This window comes from Bombina bombina, chromosome 2 (assembly GCF_027579735.1).
Source record: "Bombina bombina isolate aBomBom1 chromosome 2, aBomBom1.pri, whole genome shotgun sequence".
Taxonomy (NCBI): Eukaryota; Metazoa; Chordata; class Amphibia; order Anura; family Bombinatoridae; genus Bombina; species Bombina bombina.
Window position 1 is genome coordinate 1,104,840,351 of NC_069500.1, and position 16,810 is coordinate 1,104,857,160.

General features: G+C 42.1%; 1 protein-coding gene across 1 annotated transcript in view; it reads left to right on the top strand.

Moving 5' to 3' along the window:
• Positions 1-16,810, top strand: part of MND1 (meiotic nuclear divisions 1) — a 484,477-nt gene that overhangs the window by 418,448 nt on the left and 49,219 nt on the right. Inside the window, exon 7 of the mRNA XM_053703752.1 lies at positions 14,060-14,104. Coding sequence (XP_053559727.1) covers positions 14,060-14,104 — 45 coding nt within the window. The remainder of the gene's footprint in view (positions 1-14,059; positions 14,105-16,810) is intronic.

The window sequence follows — 16,810 nt, forward strand, 5'->3', positions numbered from 1 at the left end:
TGACTTGAAAGAGATTATCTCTGATATCACTGGGGGTAAGGGCCACGCCCTTCCTCAGGATCGGCCTTTTAAGGCAAAAAATAAACCTAATTTTCGTCCCTTTCGTAGAAACGGACCAACCCAAAGTGCTACGTCCTCTAAGCAAGAGGGTAATACTTCTCAAGCCAAGCCAGCTTGGAGACCAATGCAAGGCTGGAACAAGGGAAAGCAGGCCAAGAAACCTGCCACTGCTACCAAGACAGCATGAAATGTTGGCCCCCGATCCGGGACCGGATCTGGTGGGGGGCAGACTCTCTCTCTTCGCTCAGGCTTGGGCAAGAGATGTTCTGGATCCTTGGGCGCTAGAAATAGTCTCCCAAGGTTATCTTCTAGAATTCAAGGGACTTCCCCCAAGGGGGAGGTTCCACAGGTCTCAGTTGTCTTCAGACCACATAAAAAGACAGGCATTCTTACATTGTGTAGAAGACCTGTTAAAAATGGGAGTGATTCATCCTGTTCCATTAAGAGAACAAGGGATGGGGTTCTACTCCAATCTGTTCATAGTTCCCAAAAAAGAGGGAACGTTCAGACCAATCTTAGATCTCAAGATCTTAAACAAGTTTCTCAAGGTTCCATCGTTCAAGATGGAAACCATTCGAACTATTCTTCCTTCCATCCAGGAAGGTCAATTCATGACCACGGTGGATTTAAAGGATGCGTATCTACATATTCCTATCCACAAGGAACATCATCGGTTCCTAAGGTTCGCATTCCTGGACAAACATTACCAGTTCGTGGCGCTTCCTTTCGGATTAGCCACTGCTCCAAGGATTTTCACAAAGGTACTAGGGTCCCTTCTAGCTGTGCTAAGACCAAGGGGCATTGCTGTAGTACCTTACTTGGACGACATTCTGATTCAAGCGTCGTCCCTTCCTCAAGCAAAGGCTCACACGGACATTGTCCTGGCCTTTCTCAGATCTCACGGATGGAAAGTGAACGTGGAAAAGAGTTCTCTATCTCCGTCAACAAGGGTTCCCTTCTTGGGAACAATAATAGACTCCTTAGAAATGAGGATTTTCCCGACAGAGGCCAGAAAAACAAAACTTCTAGACTCTTGTCGGATACTTCATTCCGTTCCTCTTCCTTCCATAGCTCAGTGCATGGAAGTGATCGGGTTGATGGTAGCGGCAATGGACATAGTTCCTTTTGCGCGCATTCATCTAAGACCATTACAACTGTGCATGCTCAGTCAGTGGAATGGGGACTATACAGACTTGTCTCCGAAGATACAAGTAAATCAGAGGACCAGAGACTCACTCCGTTGGTGGCTGTCCCTGGACAACCTGTCACAAGGGATGACATTCCGCAGACCAGAGTGGGTCATTGTCACGACCGACGCCAGTCTGATGGGCTGGGGCGCGGTCTGGGGATCCCTGAAAGCTCAGGGTCTTTGGTCTCGGGAAGAATCTCTTCTACCGATAAATATTCTGGAACTGAGAGCGATATTCAATGCTCTCAAGGCTTGGCCTCAGCTAGCAAGGGCCAAGTTCATACGGTTTCAATCAGACAACATGACAACTGTTGCGTACATCAACCATCAGGGGGGAACAAGGAGTTCCCTAGCGATGGAAGAAGTGACCAAAATCATTCTATGGGCGGAGTCTCACTCCTGCCACCTGTCTGCTATCCACATCCCAGGAGTGGAAAATTGGGAAGCGGATTTTCTGAGTCGTCAGACATTGCATCCGGGGGAGTGGGAACTCCATCCGGAAATCTTTGCCCAAGTCACTCAGCTGTGGGGCATTCCAGACATGGATCTGATGGCCTCTCGTCAGAACTTCAAAGTTCCTTGCTACGGGTCCAGATCCAGGGATCCCAAGGCGGCTCTAGTGGATGCACTAGTAGCACCTTGGACCTTCAAACTAGCTTATGTGTTCCCGCCGTTTCCTCTCATCCCCAGGCTGGTAGCCAGGATCAATCAGGAGAGGGCGTCGGTGATCTTGATAGCTCCTGCGTGGCCACGCAGGACTTGGTATGCAGATCTGGTGAATATGTCATCGGCTCCACCTTGGAAGCTACCTTTGAGACGAGACCTTCTTGTTCAGGGTCCGTTCGAACATCCGAATCTGGTTTCACTCCAGCTGACTGCTTGGAGATTGAACGCTTGATCTTATCGAAGCGAGGGTTCTCAGATTCTGTTATCGATACTCTTGTTCAGGCCAGAAAGCCTGTAACTAGACAGATTTACCACAAAATTTGGAAAAAATATATCTGTTGGTGTGAATCTAAAGGATTCCCTTGGGACAAGGTTAAGATTCCTAGGATTCTATCCTTCCTTCAAGAAGGATTGGAAAAAGGATTATCTGCAAGTTCCCTGAAGGGACAGATTTCTGCCTTGTCTGTGTTACTTCGCAAAAAGCTGGCAGCTGTGCCAGATGTTCAAGCCTTTGTTCAGGCTCTGGTTAGAATTAAGCCTGTTTACAAACCTTTGACTCCTCCTTGGAGTCTCAATTTGGTTCTTTCAGTTCTTCAGGGGGTTCCGTTTGAACCCTTACATTCCGTTGATATTAAGTTATTATCTTGGAAAGTTTTGTTTTTAGTTGCAATTTCTTCTGCTAGAAGAGTTTCAGAATTATCTGCTCTGCAGTGTTCTCCTCCTTATCTGGTGTTCCATGCAGATAAGGTGGTTTTACGTACTAAACCTGGTTTTCTTCCAAAAGTTGTTTCTAACAAAAACATTAACCAGGAGATTATCGTACCTTCTCTGTGTCCGAAACCAGTTTCAAAGAAGGAACGATTGTTGCACAATTTGGATGTTGTTCGCGCTCTAAAATTCTATTTAGATGCTACAAAGGATTTTAGACAAACATCTTCCTTGTTTGTTGTTTATTTCGGTAAAAGGAGAGGTCAAAAAGCAACTTCTACCTCTCTTTCTTTTTGGATTAAAAGCATCATCAGATTGGCTTACGAGACTGCCGGACGGCAGCCTCCCGAAAGAATCACAGCTCATTCCACTAGGGCTGTGGCTTCCACATGGGCCTTCAAGAACGAGGCTTCTGTTGATCAGATATGTAGGGCAGCGACTTGGTCTTCACTGCACACTTTTACCAAATTTTACAAGTTTGATACTTTTGCTTCTTCTGAGGCTATTTTTGGGAGAAAGGTTTTGCAAGCCGTGGTGCCTTCCATTTAGGTGACCTGATTTGCTCCCTCCCTTCATCCGTGTCCTAAAGCTTTGGTATTGGTTCCCACAAGTAAGGATGACGCCGTGGACCGGACACACCTATGTTGGAGAAAACAGAATTTATGTTTACCTGATAAATTACTTTCTCCAACGGTGTGTCCGGTCCACGGCCCGCCCTGGTTTTTTTAATCAGGTCTGATAATTTATTTTCTTTAACTACAGTCACCACGGTACCATATGGTTTCTCCTATGCAAATATTCCTCCTTAACGTCGGTCGAATGACTGGGGTAGGCGGAGCCTAGGAGGGATCATGTGACCAGCTTTGCTGGGCTCTTTGCCATTTCCTGTTGGGGAAGAGAATATCCCACAAGTAAGGATGACGCCGTGGACCGGACACACCGTTGGAGAAAGTAATTTATCAGGTAAACATAAATTCTGTTTTTTCCAGTTCTCATCTAAGGTGATCCATAAAACCTGGCCTGTTGGGGAGGCCCGAGGACAGGTTTTAAAACCAGTGCTCTTTGGGCTAGATTTATCCAGCCCTTTTCTCCACTTTGCAGGTTTACACAGGCGAACCTGCAGTCACGATTTATCACGATTTATCAAGCAGCAGTCATCAGACCGCTGCTTCCCTACCCTGTTAAATTCTAATCTACCCAGTCAGACGAGATTGATTGACAGCTCCTGCCCGTGCATGATTGGCTGTGCGCGGGTAAGGGGCGGGGGTTGCAAAGAAGCGCTCGTTTGTAAATGAGGAGAAGTTGGGTCAGACACGGGTGAATATGTACGCGCCTGTCCGCCTGTAGATGAGAAATGCAGTCCTTTTGTGTCACTTTAATTCTAATGTTTGCCCTTGTGGAATCTGCATCTCCCTTATACCCCCCTTGAAACCCCCCCTTGATTTGCCATGTAGATACATAAACATAGTTAAAAATATTTACACATTAATACATACATAAACATACATATACACACACTGCACTGCACACAAATGCATACATAAATATAAACACACAAATACATAAACATATCACATCACATGTACTCATATAAACACAAGGAAATAATCTTTGCATTTACCTCCTGTTCTATTTTCTCTTATCCCTATGCACAGTGTGTAACCTGATCTCAGTAGGCAGCTGATTCACAAGTGAAGGAGGCTGTCTCTGTTGTTTAAAGAAAAAACAACGCAGCTAAGAAGTTTTAAGTTAATTTAATTAGGGGCTAAATTAGTAAAAATAAGAAGCACAGGGGCCCTTTTATGTAGTAGCTGCTGTAAGACAGTAAGTACCTATCCTGCTACTAACTTACATATGTAACAGTTAAACCTCTACCTCTCTGCTACTGCACTATAGATTAACACAGCACGGGGGAATCTGAAGGAAGTAAGGAGGGAGGGGTTGAGTGCCGAGGTTACTCTTGTTTAAATTGTTGGTGACCACGCTGCAAAAAAAACAACAACAATTCCTCATTTTACATTTGGAAGAAGAGGCTGGAGCATTTGTCCTATACAGTTCGTGTTTACATACACTCACCCCTTCTCAGTAGACCCGCACCTGTGCAGCCGGCTATTCTACTACTATTTTTTTTTCTAGGCGTGGTCCTGAATCTCCACTCACTTTCAAGGTGTGCAGCTAGGTGGATTATCACCTGAATGCTGCAGCAATCATTGATAGGATTATAAGCTCCATGTGCATCCTACAGTGTTTTGCCGCTCACAGTGTGTGCTATATATATTACGTTTGCAACTTACATGTTTTTTACCTTACTGTATATATGAGCTGCTCCCGCAAAGTGGACATCCTCTAGCCGTGGGGCAGGGAAACTAAAAGTCCCAGCGTGCCGCACAGCCAGAGGAGAGGACTCCTGCATCTCGGTAGTGGCCAAGGAAGGAACCAGCCGCACGTAGGTACATTTTAGGTGCGGCTGGCTGCAGCAATTAGCAAATGGGTGGGGATTAGTGGAGGTTAGCAAAAAGTGATATTCGCTGGGGTATAGTGGAAGCCCTTCTGAGATAGCCTACCCACTCAGTTATCAATCCAATATAGTAAAAGTACTAAAAATAGAAAGGCGCTGGGGAGTTTAACCACTTATAACATCTAAATAAAGTACGATATATAAATAAGGCGAGTGAAAACAGAACAAATATAGACAATACAAATAATTTAATCAAATGTACATAAATACTATAATAGGGACATCTCCCTTTAAAATAGGACAAGTTGCAACAACAAAAATTCATAAAATCAATGCAGATATTCTCCTTTAAAGGGAAAGTCAAAATTAAACTTGCATGATTAAGATAAAGCATGTAATTTTAACACACGTTTAAATTCACTTCTACTTTCAAATGTGCTTTGTTCTCTTAGTATCCCTTGTTGAAAAATAATATGCACATATCATACACTAGTAGGATGAAGCTGCTGATTGGTGCCTGCACACATTTGTCTCTTGTGATGTGTTCAGCTAGCTGCCAATGTTTCTTCAGCAAAAAATAAGAGAATGAAGCAAATTTGATAATAGAAGTAAATTGGAAAGTTGATTAAAATAGTTCTAATAATGTTCTATCTGAATCTTGAAATAAAATTTTGGGGTTTCCTGTCCCTTTAAGTAGACATATAGTCTAAATTGTTCTCAATGTGTACAAAGAGTTTACAAGTCCATGTATTCCAAAACCACCTATTATTTATATAGCCAGTGTTAGAAAAAAGATCCCGATCCAATAACAAATTATTCACATCGCTCACTTTACCTCAGCTCCTCTTCACCCGCCAGACCGCTGTTTCTTACTGACCACAGACAGATCTTCAAACCGTTACTCACGGCTTACAGGACCCTCTATTCGGTACTGCGTTCCTCTCGGTATCTCTGTGTAGTTAGGAGCCGGTCATGTGACCTCCAGGGTGCGGCGTGATTGGATGTGAGAATAGTTTCTTAAACTTGGCTTATTAGCTTCGTTTTAGTGTGCAACTAGTTGAAAATTATATAGCACTGTCAGAAAAGTGCCCACGATTAATCAACGCGTTTCACCCACCTTTGAGGGCTTTATATTGGATTAGTGGAGGCCTTGGGGATCCAAAACAAGGGCTCTGATCTAGGTTATCACTGTAGTTCTGAGGTTTTCAAAATTATTATTTAACCCCTTAACGACCAACGTCGTACCCTGTACAACGTTGATCGTTATGCCCTTAAGAACCAGCGACATACCCTGCAGTTTCAGGGTGCCAGGCATCAGACTGAGACGAGAAGTGCAAAAATAATCACACCTTTAATTATAGCAAAAAATAATAAAAAGTCCACAAGTCAAATATCAAGCCAGGAATCAAAACCAAAGCTGTTAGTCAGACGAGCCGAGTCAGGAGCCAAAGCGAGTAGTCAGACGAGCCGGAATCGGGAACCAGGAGGGAAATCAGACAGCCAGGTAATACACAGGAGCTCTCACAAACAGGTCTGAGACAACGCAAGGGCAAAGCATAGTGAACAGAGGCCCTTTGAATAATAAATGATTACCACAATTCTGAGACTGCATCCTGTCTTACACGGATGATGTACACCAGTCTGACCATAAAAAAAGGAAAAAACCCTGACATGCAGTCCTGGGCTTCTCTCTGCCGCGATCTCGCTCAAAAGAGCGAGATTGCGCTATTTCTGCATGCCCCACTAGTGGGGCACTGCAGAAATAGAGTTGCACAAATAGATTTGCAGAGAGGGCCACTCTGTGTCCCTGTCCCTGCAGTGCGCGCAGTAATCAGTAGCGCGCGGGGGGAGCGCACGCTGCATTGAAGTGATGGAGGGAGAGGGAGGGAAATTAATTTTTGTAAAGGGATCGGGGAGGGGGAAGGTCTTGAGGGGGTGCAGCTACACTACAGAAAATTATGAAAATGATTTGGGACCCCCCCCCCCCCAAAAAAAACAAAAAAACATGTATTATGGCAAAATGGGTACTGGCAGAAGATAGATAGAGGGGGGAGAGTTAGAGAGCTGTATGGGGGGATTAGGAAGGTTGGGGACTGAGGGGGGATCCATCACTGCAAAATAAATATATAAAAAAAACCTGCCTTTTATTTTAGTACTGGCAGACTTTCTGCCAGTACTTAAGATGGCGGTGACAATTGTGAGGTGGGGGAGGGAAAAGAGCTGTTTGAGGGGGTCAGGAAGGGTTCAGGGGGTGGGATGTGTCAGATGGGAGGCTGATCTCTACACTAAAGCTAAAATTAACCCTACAAGCTACCTAATTAACCCCTTTACTGCTGGGCATAATACAAGTGTTGTGCACAGCAGCATTTAGCAGCCTTCTAATTACCAAAAACCAATGCCAAAGCTATATATATCTACTATTTCTGAACAAAGGGGATCCAAGAGAAGCACTTACAACCATTTGTGCCATAATTGCACAAGCTGTTTGTAAATAATTTCAGTGAGAAACCTAAAGTTTGTGAAAAAGTGAACTTTTTTTTTTTTTTTTTTTTTTGATCGCATTTGGCGGTGAAATGGTGCCATGAAATATACCAAAATGGCCTAGATCAATAATTTGGGTTGTCTACTAAAAATAAATATATACATTTGAAGGGTTATTCAGGGATTCCTGACAGATATCAGTGTTCCAATGTAACTATCGCTAATTTAAAAAAAAAATGTTTTTTGAAATAGCAAAGTGCTGCTTGTACTTATTGCCCTATAACTTGCAAAGAACATGTAAACATTGGGTATTTCTAAACTCAGGACAAAATTTAGAAACTATTTAGCATGGTTTTTTTTTGGTGGCTGTAGATGTGTAAAAGATTTTGGGGGTCAAAGTTAGAAAAAGTGTGTTTTTTTTATATTTTCTTTATAATAAATTATAAGATATGATAAAAATAATGGTATCTTTAGAAAGTCCATTTAATGGCGAGAAAAACGGTATATAATATGTGTAGGTACAATAAATGAATAAGAGGAAAATTACAGCTAAACACAAACACTGCAGAAATGTAAAAATAGCCCTGGTCCTTAAGGGAAGGAAATTGAAAAATGGCCTTGTTCTTAAGGGGTTAAACATGCATTACTTTTTTTTTTCTTACATTTAAAACATGGGATATTAAATGCTAATTCAAATTAATATCTCTTTATGAACATTTTTAAAACTATTCCAGTTTTATCTTGAATTTAAATATAATCAGGGAAGCAACTGATTCAAGTTTGTAGTATATAAAGCATCTACAAGGGCAACCTTTTTCTTTTGCATGATGTACCGAGTCCATAGCTTCATCCTTACTTGTGGGATATTGTCCTTCCTGACAGGAAGTAGCAAAGAGAGCACCACAGCAGAGCTGTCTATATAGCTCCTCCCCTAACTCCACCCCCCAGTCATTCTCTTTGCTGGCTCTAAGCTGGAAGGGTAAAGAGAAGAGGTGATAAACTGTTAGTTTTTATTTTATCTTCAATCAAGAGTTTGTTATTTTTAAATGGTACTGGTGTTGTACTATTTACTCTCAGGCAGGACATAGATGAAGATTTCTGCCTGGAGGATGATGATCTTAGCATTTGTAACTAAGGTCCACTGCTGTTCCCACAGAAGCTGAGGAGTACAGGAAAACTTCAGTGTGAGGAACGGTTCTTGCTATACAGCAATGAGGTATGTTCAGTAATTTTTCTGCAGAGACTGTGTTAACTCAGAAAGGCTGACAGTATCCCCATTAGAGGAAGTGTAAGCAGTAATCCTAGTGTGAAAGAGGCTTTACTTGCTTACATAAAGGGCTAAGTTTTTTGGGCACTCAGTTTGTTTATGAAAAATTGGGACAAACGTTTGTGTGTTCTGGGAGTAACGTTTTTTATGTTTATGGGACGTTTGCTTGAGCGGTCATTTGCCTTTTTGGGGTTGTTATAACCCACATGGTTTTCAAACTAGGTTTGCTAGATTTGTGTAGGCCCCAGCAACATCAAGTGAGGTGGGCGGGGCCTGTATTTAGTTATACAGACAAGAAGCAAGCAACTTCTCCTGAGGTCCTATTAATCTTCTGAGGGCCTATTTGAAGCTTTAACCCCATATTATCGTTCCTAATGGCAGGTAGGGCCACAGCAGAGCTGTGGCAAGGTGCTTATAGGGGTTTTTAACCGGTTTTAGACAAATTTCAATCCTGTTTTTTCATTTGGGGGTTTATTGCTTATTAACTTGTAAAGCAATCCTTCTAAAGCTTAGTGGGTACACTGTTAAAATTTCGGGAAAATTTAAGTAATTTTAACCTGTTTTGCAGTTTGTGTATGCCTTTTTTTCTCTTAAAGGCACAGTACCGTTTTTGCAAATTGTGTTTTTTTTCATTAAATAAAGTGTTTTCCAAGCTTGCTTGCTTTATTACTAGTCTGTTAAACATGTCTGACACTGAGGAAACTCATTGCTCAATTTGTTTAGAAGCCATTGTGGAACCCCCTCTTAGAATGTGTCCCACTTGTACTGATATGTCTATAAATTGCAAACAGCATATTTTGACTTATAAAAGTTTGGCATTAGATGATTCTCAGACAGAAGGAAATCAGGTTTTGCCATCTTGTTCTCCCCAAGTGTCACAACCGGTAACGCCCGCACAAGCGACGCCAAGTACTTCTAGTGCGTCTAATTCTTTCACCTTGCAAGATATGTTTCAGTTATGAATACTACCCTCACAGAGGTTTTATCTAAACTGCCTGGGTTGCAAGGGAAGCGCAGTAGTTCTGGGTTAAGAACAAATGCTGAGCCTTCTGACGCTTTAGTGGCCGTATCCGATATTCCCTCACAATGTTCTGAAGTAGGGATGAGGGATTTGCTGTCTGAGGGAGAGATTTCTGATTCAAGAAAGAGGTTCCCTCAGACAGATTCAGATATGACGGCATTTAAATTTAAGCTAGAACATCTCCGCTTATTGCTCAGGCAGGTTTTAGCGACTCTGGATGATTGTGACCCTATTGTAGTTCCAGAGAAATTGTGTAAAATGGACAAATATTTAGAGGTTCCTGTTTACACTGATGTTTTTCCGGTCCCTAAGAGGATTTCGGACATTGTTACTAAGGAGTGGGATAGACCAGGTATTCCCTTCTCTCCCCCTCCTGTTTTTAAGAAAATGTTTCCCATTTCTGACACCATAAAGGACTCATGGCAGAAGGTCCCTAAGGTGGAGGGAGCTATTTCTACCCTGGCTAAGCGTACAACTATACCTATTGAAGACAGTTGTACTTTCATTGATCCATCAAGGTTTTCTTCTTCAACCTATAGCGTGCATTGTGTTGGCCTTTCTAAGTTCTCATGGGTGGAAGGTGAACGTGAAAAAGAGTTCTCTTATTCCTCTCACAAGAGTTCCATTCCTGGGGACTCTGATAGAATCAGTGGACATGAAAATATTTCTGACGGAGGTCAGGAAATCAAAAATTTTAACCCCTGCCGAGCTCTTCATTCCATTCCTCGGCCGTCAGTGGCTCAGTGAATGGAGGTAATCTGGCTTATGGTAGCGGCAATGGACATAGTTCCGTTTGCTCGCTTGCATCTCAGACCACTGCAACTATGCATGCTCAAACAATGGAATGGGGATTATGCAGATTTATCTCCTCAGATAAATCTGGATCACGAGACCAGAGACTCTCTTCTTTGGTGGTTGTCACAGGATCATCTGTCTAGGGGAATGTGTTTCCGCAGGCCAGCATGGGTTATTGTGACGACGGACGCCAGCCTTCTGGGCTGGGGTGCAGTCTGGAATTCCCTGAAAGCACAGGGTTTGTGGACTCAGGAGGAGGCCCTCCTACCGATAAATATTCTGGAATTAAGAGCGATATTCAATGCTCTTCAGGCGTGGCCTCAGCTGGCTTCGGCCGGATTCATCAGGTTTCAGTCGGACAACATCACAACTGTAGCTTATATCAATCATCAGGGGGGAACAAGGAGTTCCTTGGCGATGATAGAAGTTTCCAGGATAATCCGATGGGCAGAGACTCACTCTTGCCATCTATCAGAGATCTATATCCCAGGGGTAGAGAACTGGGAGGCAGATTTTCTAAGTCGTCAGACTTTTCATCTGGGGGAGTGGGAGCTCCATCCGGAGATGTTTGCTCAACTGGTTCAGCTATGGTGCACACCAGAATTGGATCTGATGGCGTCTTGTCAGAACGCCAAACTTCCTTGTTACGGATCCAGGTCCAAGGACCCTCAGGCAGTACTAATAGATGCTCCAGCAGTACCCTGGTCGTTCAACCTGGCTTATGTGTTTCCACATTTCCCTCTCCTTCCGCGTCTGATTGCCAGAATCAAACAGGAGAGAGCTTCGATGATTTTGATAGCACCTGCGTGGCCATGCAGGACTTGGTATGCAGACCTGGTGGACATGTCATCTCTACCACCATGGACTCTGCCACTGCGACGGGACCTTCTAATTCAAGGCCCGTTCAAGCATCCAAATCTACTTTCTCTGCAACTGACTGCTTGGAGATTGAACGCTTGATTTTATCAAAACGGGGTTTCTCTGAGTCGGTCATAGATACCTTGATTCAGGCTCGAAAGCCTGTCACCAGGAAAATCTATCATAAGATATGGCGTAGATATCTCTTTTGGTGCAAATCCAAAGGCTACTCATGGAGTAAGATCAGGATTCCTAGGATTTTGTCCTTTCTTCAAGAAGGATTGGAAAAAGGATTGTCAGCTAGTTCCCTAAAGGGACAGATATCTGCTTTGTCTATCCTATTGCACAAGCGTCTGGCTGATGTCCCAGACGTTCAGGCTTTTTGTCAGGCTTTAGTTAGAATCAAGCCTGTGTTTAAACCTGTTGCTCCGCCATGGAGTCTAAATTTAGTTCTTAAAGGGACACTGTACCCAAAAATTTTATTTTGTGATTCAGATTGAGCATGAAATTTTAAGCAAATTTCTAATTTACTCCTATTATCAAATTTTCTTCATTCTCTTGGTATCTTTATTTGAAATGCAAGAATGTAAGTTTAGATGCCGGCCCATTTTTGGTGAACAACCTGGGTTGTCCTTGCTGATTGGTGGATAAATTCATCCACCAATAAAAAAGTGCTGTCCAGAGTACTAAAACCAAAAAAAGTTTAGATGCCTTCTTTTTCAAATGATGATAGCAAGAGAACGAAGAAAAATTGATAATAGGAGTAAATTAGAAAGTTGCTTAAAATTGCATGCTCTTTCTGAATTACAAAAGAAAACATTTGGGTTCAGTGTCCCTTTAATGTTCTTCAGGGGGTTCCGTTTGAACCCATGCATTCCATAGATGTTAAGCTTCTATCTTGGAAAGTTCTGTTTCTAGTCGCTATCTCTTCAGCTCGAAGAGTTTCGGAACTATCTGCATTACAATGAAACTCGCCTTATCTTGTTTTCCATGCTGATAAGGTGGTTTTGCGTACCAAACCTGGGTTCCTCCCTAAGGTTGTTTCTAACAGGAATATCAATCAGGAAATTGTTATTCCTTCTCTGTGTCCTAATCCTTCTTCTAAGAAGGAACGTCTGTTGCACAACTTGGACGTGGTTCGTGCCTTGAAGTTTTATTTGCAGGCAACGAAAGATTTTCGCCAATCATCTTCTTTGTTTGTTGTCTATGCTGGAAAGCGTAGAAGTCAAAAGGCTACAGCTACCTCTCCTTTTGGCTGAAAAGCATCATCCGTTTGGCTTATGAGACTGCTGGACAGCAGCCTCCTGAAAGAATTACAGCTCACTCCACTAGAGCGGTGGCTTCCACATGGGCTTTTAAAAATGATGCGTCTGTTGAAAAGATTTGTAAGGCTGCGACTTGGTCTTCGCTTCATACCTTTTCCAAATTTTCCAAATTTGATACTTTTGCTCCTTCGGAGGCTATTTTTGGGAGAAAGGTTTTGCAAGCAGTGGTGCCTTCCGTTTAGGTTTCTGTCTTGTCCCTCCCTTCGTCCGTGTCCTAAAGCTTTGGTATTGGTATCCCACAAGTAAGGATGAATCCGTGGACTCGGTACATCATGCAAATGAAAACAAAATTTATGCTTACCTGATAAACTTCTTTCTTTTGCAATGTACCGAGTCCACGGCCCGCCTTGTCTATTCAAGACAGACAGTATTTTTTTTATGAAAACTTCAGTCACCTCTGCACCTTATAGTTTCTCCTTTTCTTCCTTGGCCTTCGGTCGAATGACTGGGGGGTGGAGTTAGGGGAGGAGCTATATAGACAGCTCTGCTGTGGTGCTCTCTTTGCTACTTCCTGTCAGGAAGGACAATATCCCACAAGTAAGGATGAATCCGTGAACTCGGTACATCGCAAAAGAAAGAAATTTATCAGGTAAGCATAAATTTTGTTTTTTATTTTAATGGATGGGCGCTCTCCCTTACCCCATTTCTGAGAGCTTTATTTATTTTGCTGTCTGTTGTTTACATAGCTCTTCTCTAGACAAAACTGCAGTATTGAAATTTCCAGTATAGGTCACAATTTCAACATGCCCCTTTTTACGTGCCACTCCTCCAGAAGGCATGTCTTAATAATATTGTGATATCTTAGGTCAGTGATGTTTTGGAACTACATTTCCCATGATGCTTAAGCATTTCTCAGTCTAGTTGAGCATCATGTAAAATTAAGTTCTGAAACATCAACGGTGCCTAACTTAGCAATCACCTTCCCATGGCCTTTTAAAGGGGTGCACCAACTGGTTACTGACCCGGCTAAAATGTTAGCCAAAATTAGCTAACATGAACTAATATTAATATTTTCTTTATAAATAATATTAGTCAATGTTTATTACTCAAATTATCATTAAATAAATGTATTTTGAATTTTGCAATTAATTTGTGCTTTAGATAGCAGAAAAAGTTATAATATTACTACTTTAACATGCCACCTAGCTGGCAATATTTTCTGTGGAGAACACTGCTTAGGGAATAACATATTACATATTATAGTTTCTTTTTATTTCTCATGTACTTACAGGACAGTCAAATAAAGTAGCCAAAGAAGCAGCAAACCGATGGACAGGTGAGTATACTCAGTACATGCCTGGGTGTGAGTTGTGTGTTTCCTGATATTGGGTTTTTGATTAAAATAATAATTTATGTTTCCAACAATTTATTACTGGCCCCCTATTCAGCAAACAGAATAAGTAGGTGTCTGCAAGTGGAAAATACTAAAAAAAAAAAAATACATGATGACAAGATTGTATTTCTCCAACATTGGTGTGTCCGGTCCACGGCGTCATCCTTACTTGTGGGATATTCTCTTCCCCAACAGGAAATGGCAAAGAGTCCCAGCAAAGCTGGTCACATGATCCCTCCTAGGCTCCGCCCACCCCAGTCATTCTCTTTGCCGTTGCACAGGCAACATCTCCACGGAGATGGTTAAGAGTTTTTTGGTGTTTAAATGTAGTTTTTATTCTTCTATCAAGTGTTTGTTATTTTAAAATAGTGCTGGTATGTACTATTTACTCTGAAACAGAAAAGGATGAAGATTTCTGTTTGTAAGAGGAAGATGATTTTAGCAGACAGTAACTAAAATCGATTGCTGTTTCCACACAGGACTGTTGAGATGAAGTAACTTCAGTTGGGGGAAACAGTTAGCAGACTTTTCTGCTTAAGGTATGACTAGCCATATTTCTAACAAGACCATGTAATGCTGGAATGCTGTCATTTCCCCTCATGGGGACCGGTAAGCCATTTTCTTAGTCAAACATAAAAGAATAAAGGGCTTAAAAAAGGGCTTAAAAACTGGTAGACATTTTTATGGGCTAAAACGATTGCTTTATTGGGGCATATTATGCAGATTCTAGCTAATAATTGGCATTATAATCTTGGGGAACGTTTAAAAAACGGCAGGCACTGTGTTGGACACCTTTTTTAGTCTGGGGGCCTTTCTAGTTATAGACTGAGCCTCATTTTCGCGCCATTACTGCGCAGTTGTTTTTCGAGAGCAAGGCATGCAGATGCATGTGTGAGGATCTAAGAATCACTAAAAAAGCTTCTAGAAGGCGTCATTTGGTATCGTATTCCCCTCTGGGCTTGGTTGGGTCTCAGCAAAGCATATAGCTGGGACTGTATAGGGGTTAAATTTAAAAACGGCTCCGGTTCCGTTATTTTAAGGGTTAAAGCTCTGAAATTTGGTGTGCAATACTTTTAATGCTTTAAGACACTGTGGTGAAATTTTGGTAATTTTTGAACAATTCCTTCATACTTTTTCACATATTCAGTAATAAAGTGTTTTCAGTTTGAAATTTAAAGTGACAGTAACGGTTTTATTTTAAAACGTTTTTTGTGCTTTGTTGACAAGTTTAAGCCTGTTTAACATGTCTGTACCATCAGATAAGCTATGTTCTATATGTATGAAAGCCAATGTGTCTCCCCATTTAAATTTATGTGATAATTGTGCCATAGTGTCCAAACAAAGTAAGGACAGTAATGCCACAGATAATGATATTGCCCAAGATGATTCCTCAAATGAGGGGAGTAAACATGATACTACATCATCCCCTACTGTGTCTACACCAGTTTTGCCCACACAGGAGGCCCCTAGTACATCTAGTGCGCCAATACTTATTACCATGCAACAATTAACGGCTGTAATGGATAACTCCATAGCAAATCTTTTATCCAAAATGCCTACTTATCAGAGAAAGCGCGATTGCTCTGTTTTAAACACTGAAGAGCAAGAGGGCGCTGGTGATAACTGTTCTGACATACCCTCACACCAATCTCAAGGGGCCATGAGGGAGGTTTTGTCTGATGGAGAAATCTCAGATTCAGGAAAAATTTCTCATCAAGCTGAACCTGATGTTGTGACATTTAAATTTAAATTAGAACATCTCCGCGCACTGCTTAAGGAGGTGTTATCTACTCTGGATGATTGTGACAATTTGGTCATTCCAGAGAAATTATGTAAGATGGACAAGTTCCTAGAGGTTCCAGTGCCCCCCGACGCTTTTCCTATACCCAAGCGGGTGGCGGACATAGTAAATAAAGAGTGGGAAAAGCCCGGCATACCTTTTGTTCCCCCCCCTATATTTAAGAAATTATTTCCTATAGTCAACCCCAGAAAGGACTTATGGCAGACAGTCCCCAAGGTCGAGGGGGCGGTTTCTACTCTAAACAAACGCACTACTATTCCTATCGAAGATAGTTGTGCTTTCAAAGATCCTATGGATAAAAAATTAGAGGGTTTGCTTAAAAAGATTTTTGTACAGCAAGGTTACCTTCTACAACCAATTTCATGCATTGTTCCTGTCACTACGGCAGCGTGTTTCTGGTTCGAGGAACTAGAAAAGTCGCTCAGTAAAGAATCTTCGTATGAGGAGGTTATGGACAGAGTTCAAGCACTTAAATTGGCTAACTCTTTTGTTTTAGACGCCGCTTTGCAATTAGCTAGATTAGCGGCGAAAAATTCAGGGTTTGCTATCGTGGCGCGCAGAGCGCTTTGGCTAAAGTCTTGGTCAGCGGATGTGTCTTCCAAGACAAAATTGCTTAACATTCCTTTCAAAGGTAAAACATTATTTGGACCAGATTTGAAAGAGATTATTTCAGACATCACTGGGGGAAAGGGCCACGCCCTCCCACAGGATAGGTCTTTTAAGGCTAAAAATAAGCCTAATTTTCGTCCCTTTCGCAGAAACGGACCAGCCTCTAATTCTGCATCCTCTAAGCAAGAGGGTAATACTTCACAACCCAAACCAACCTGGAAACCAATGCAAGGCTGGAA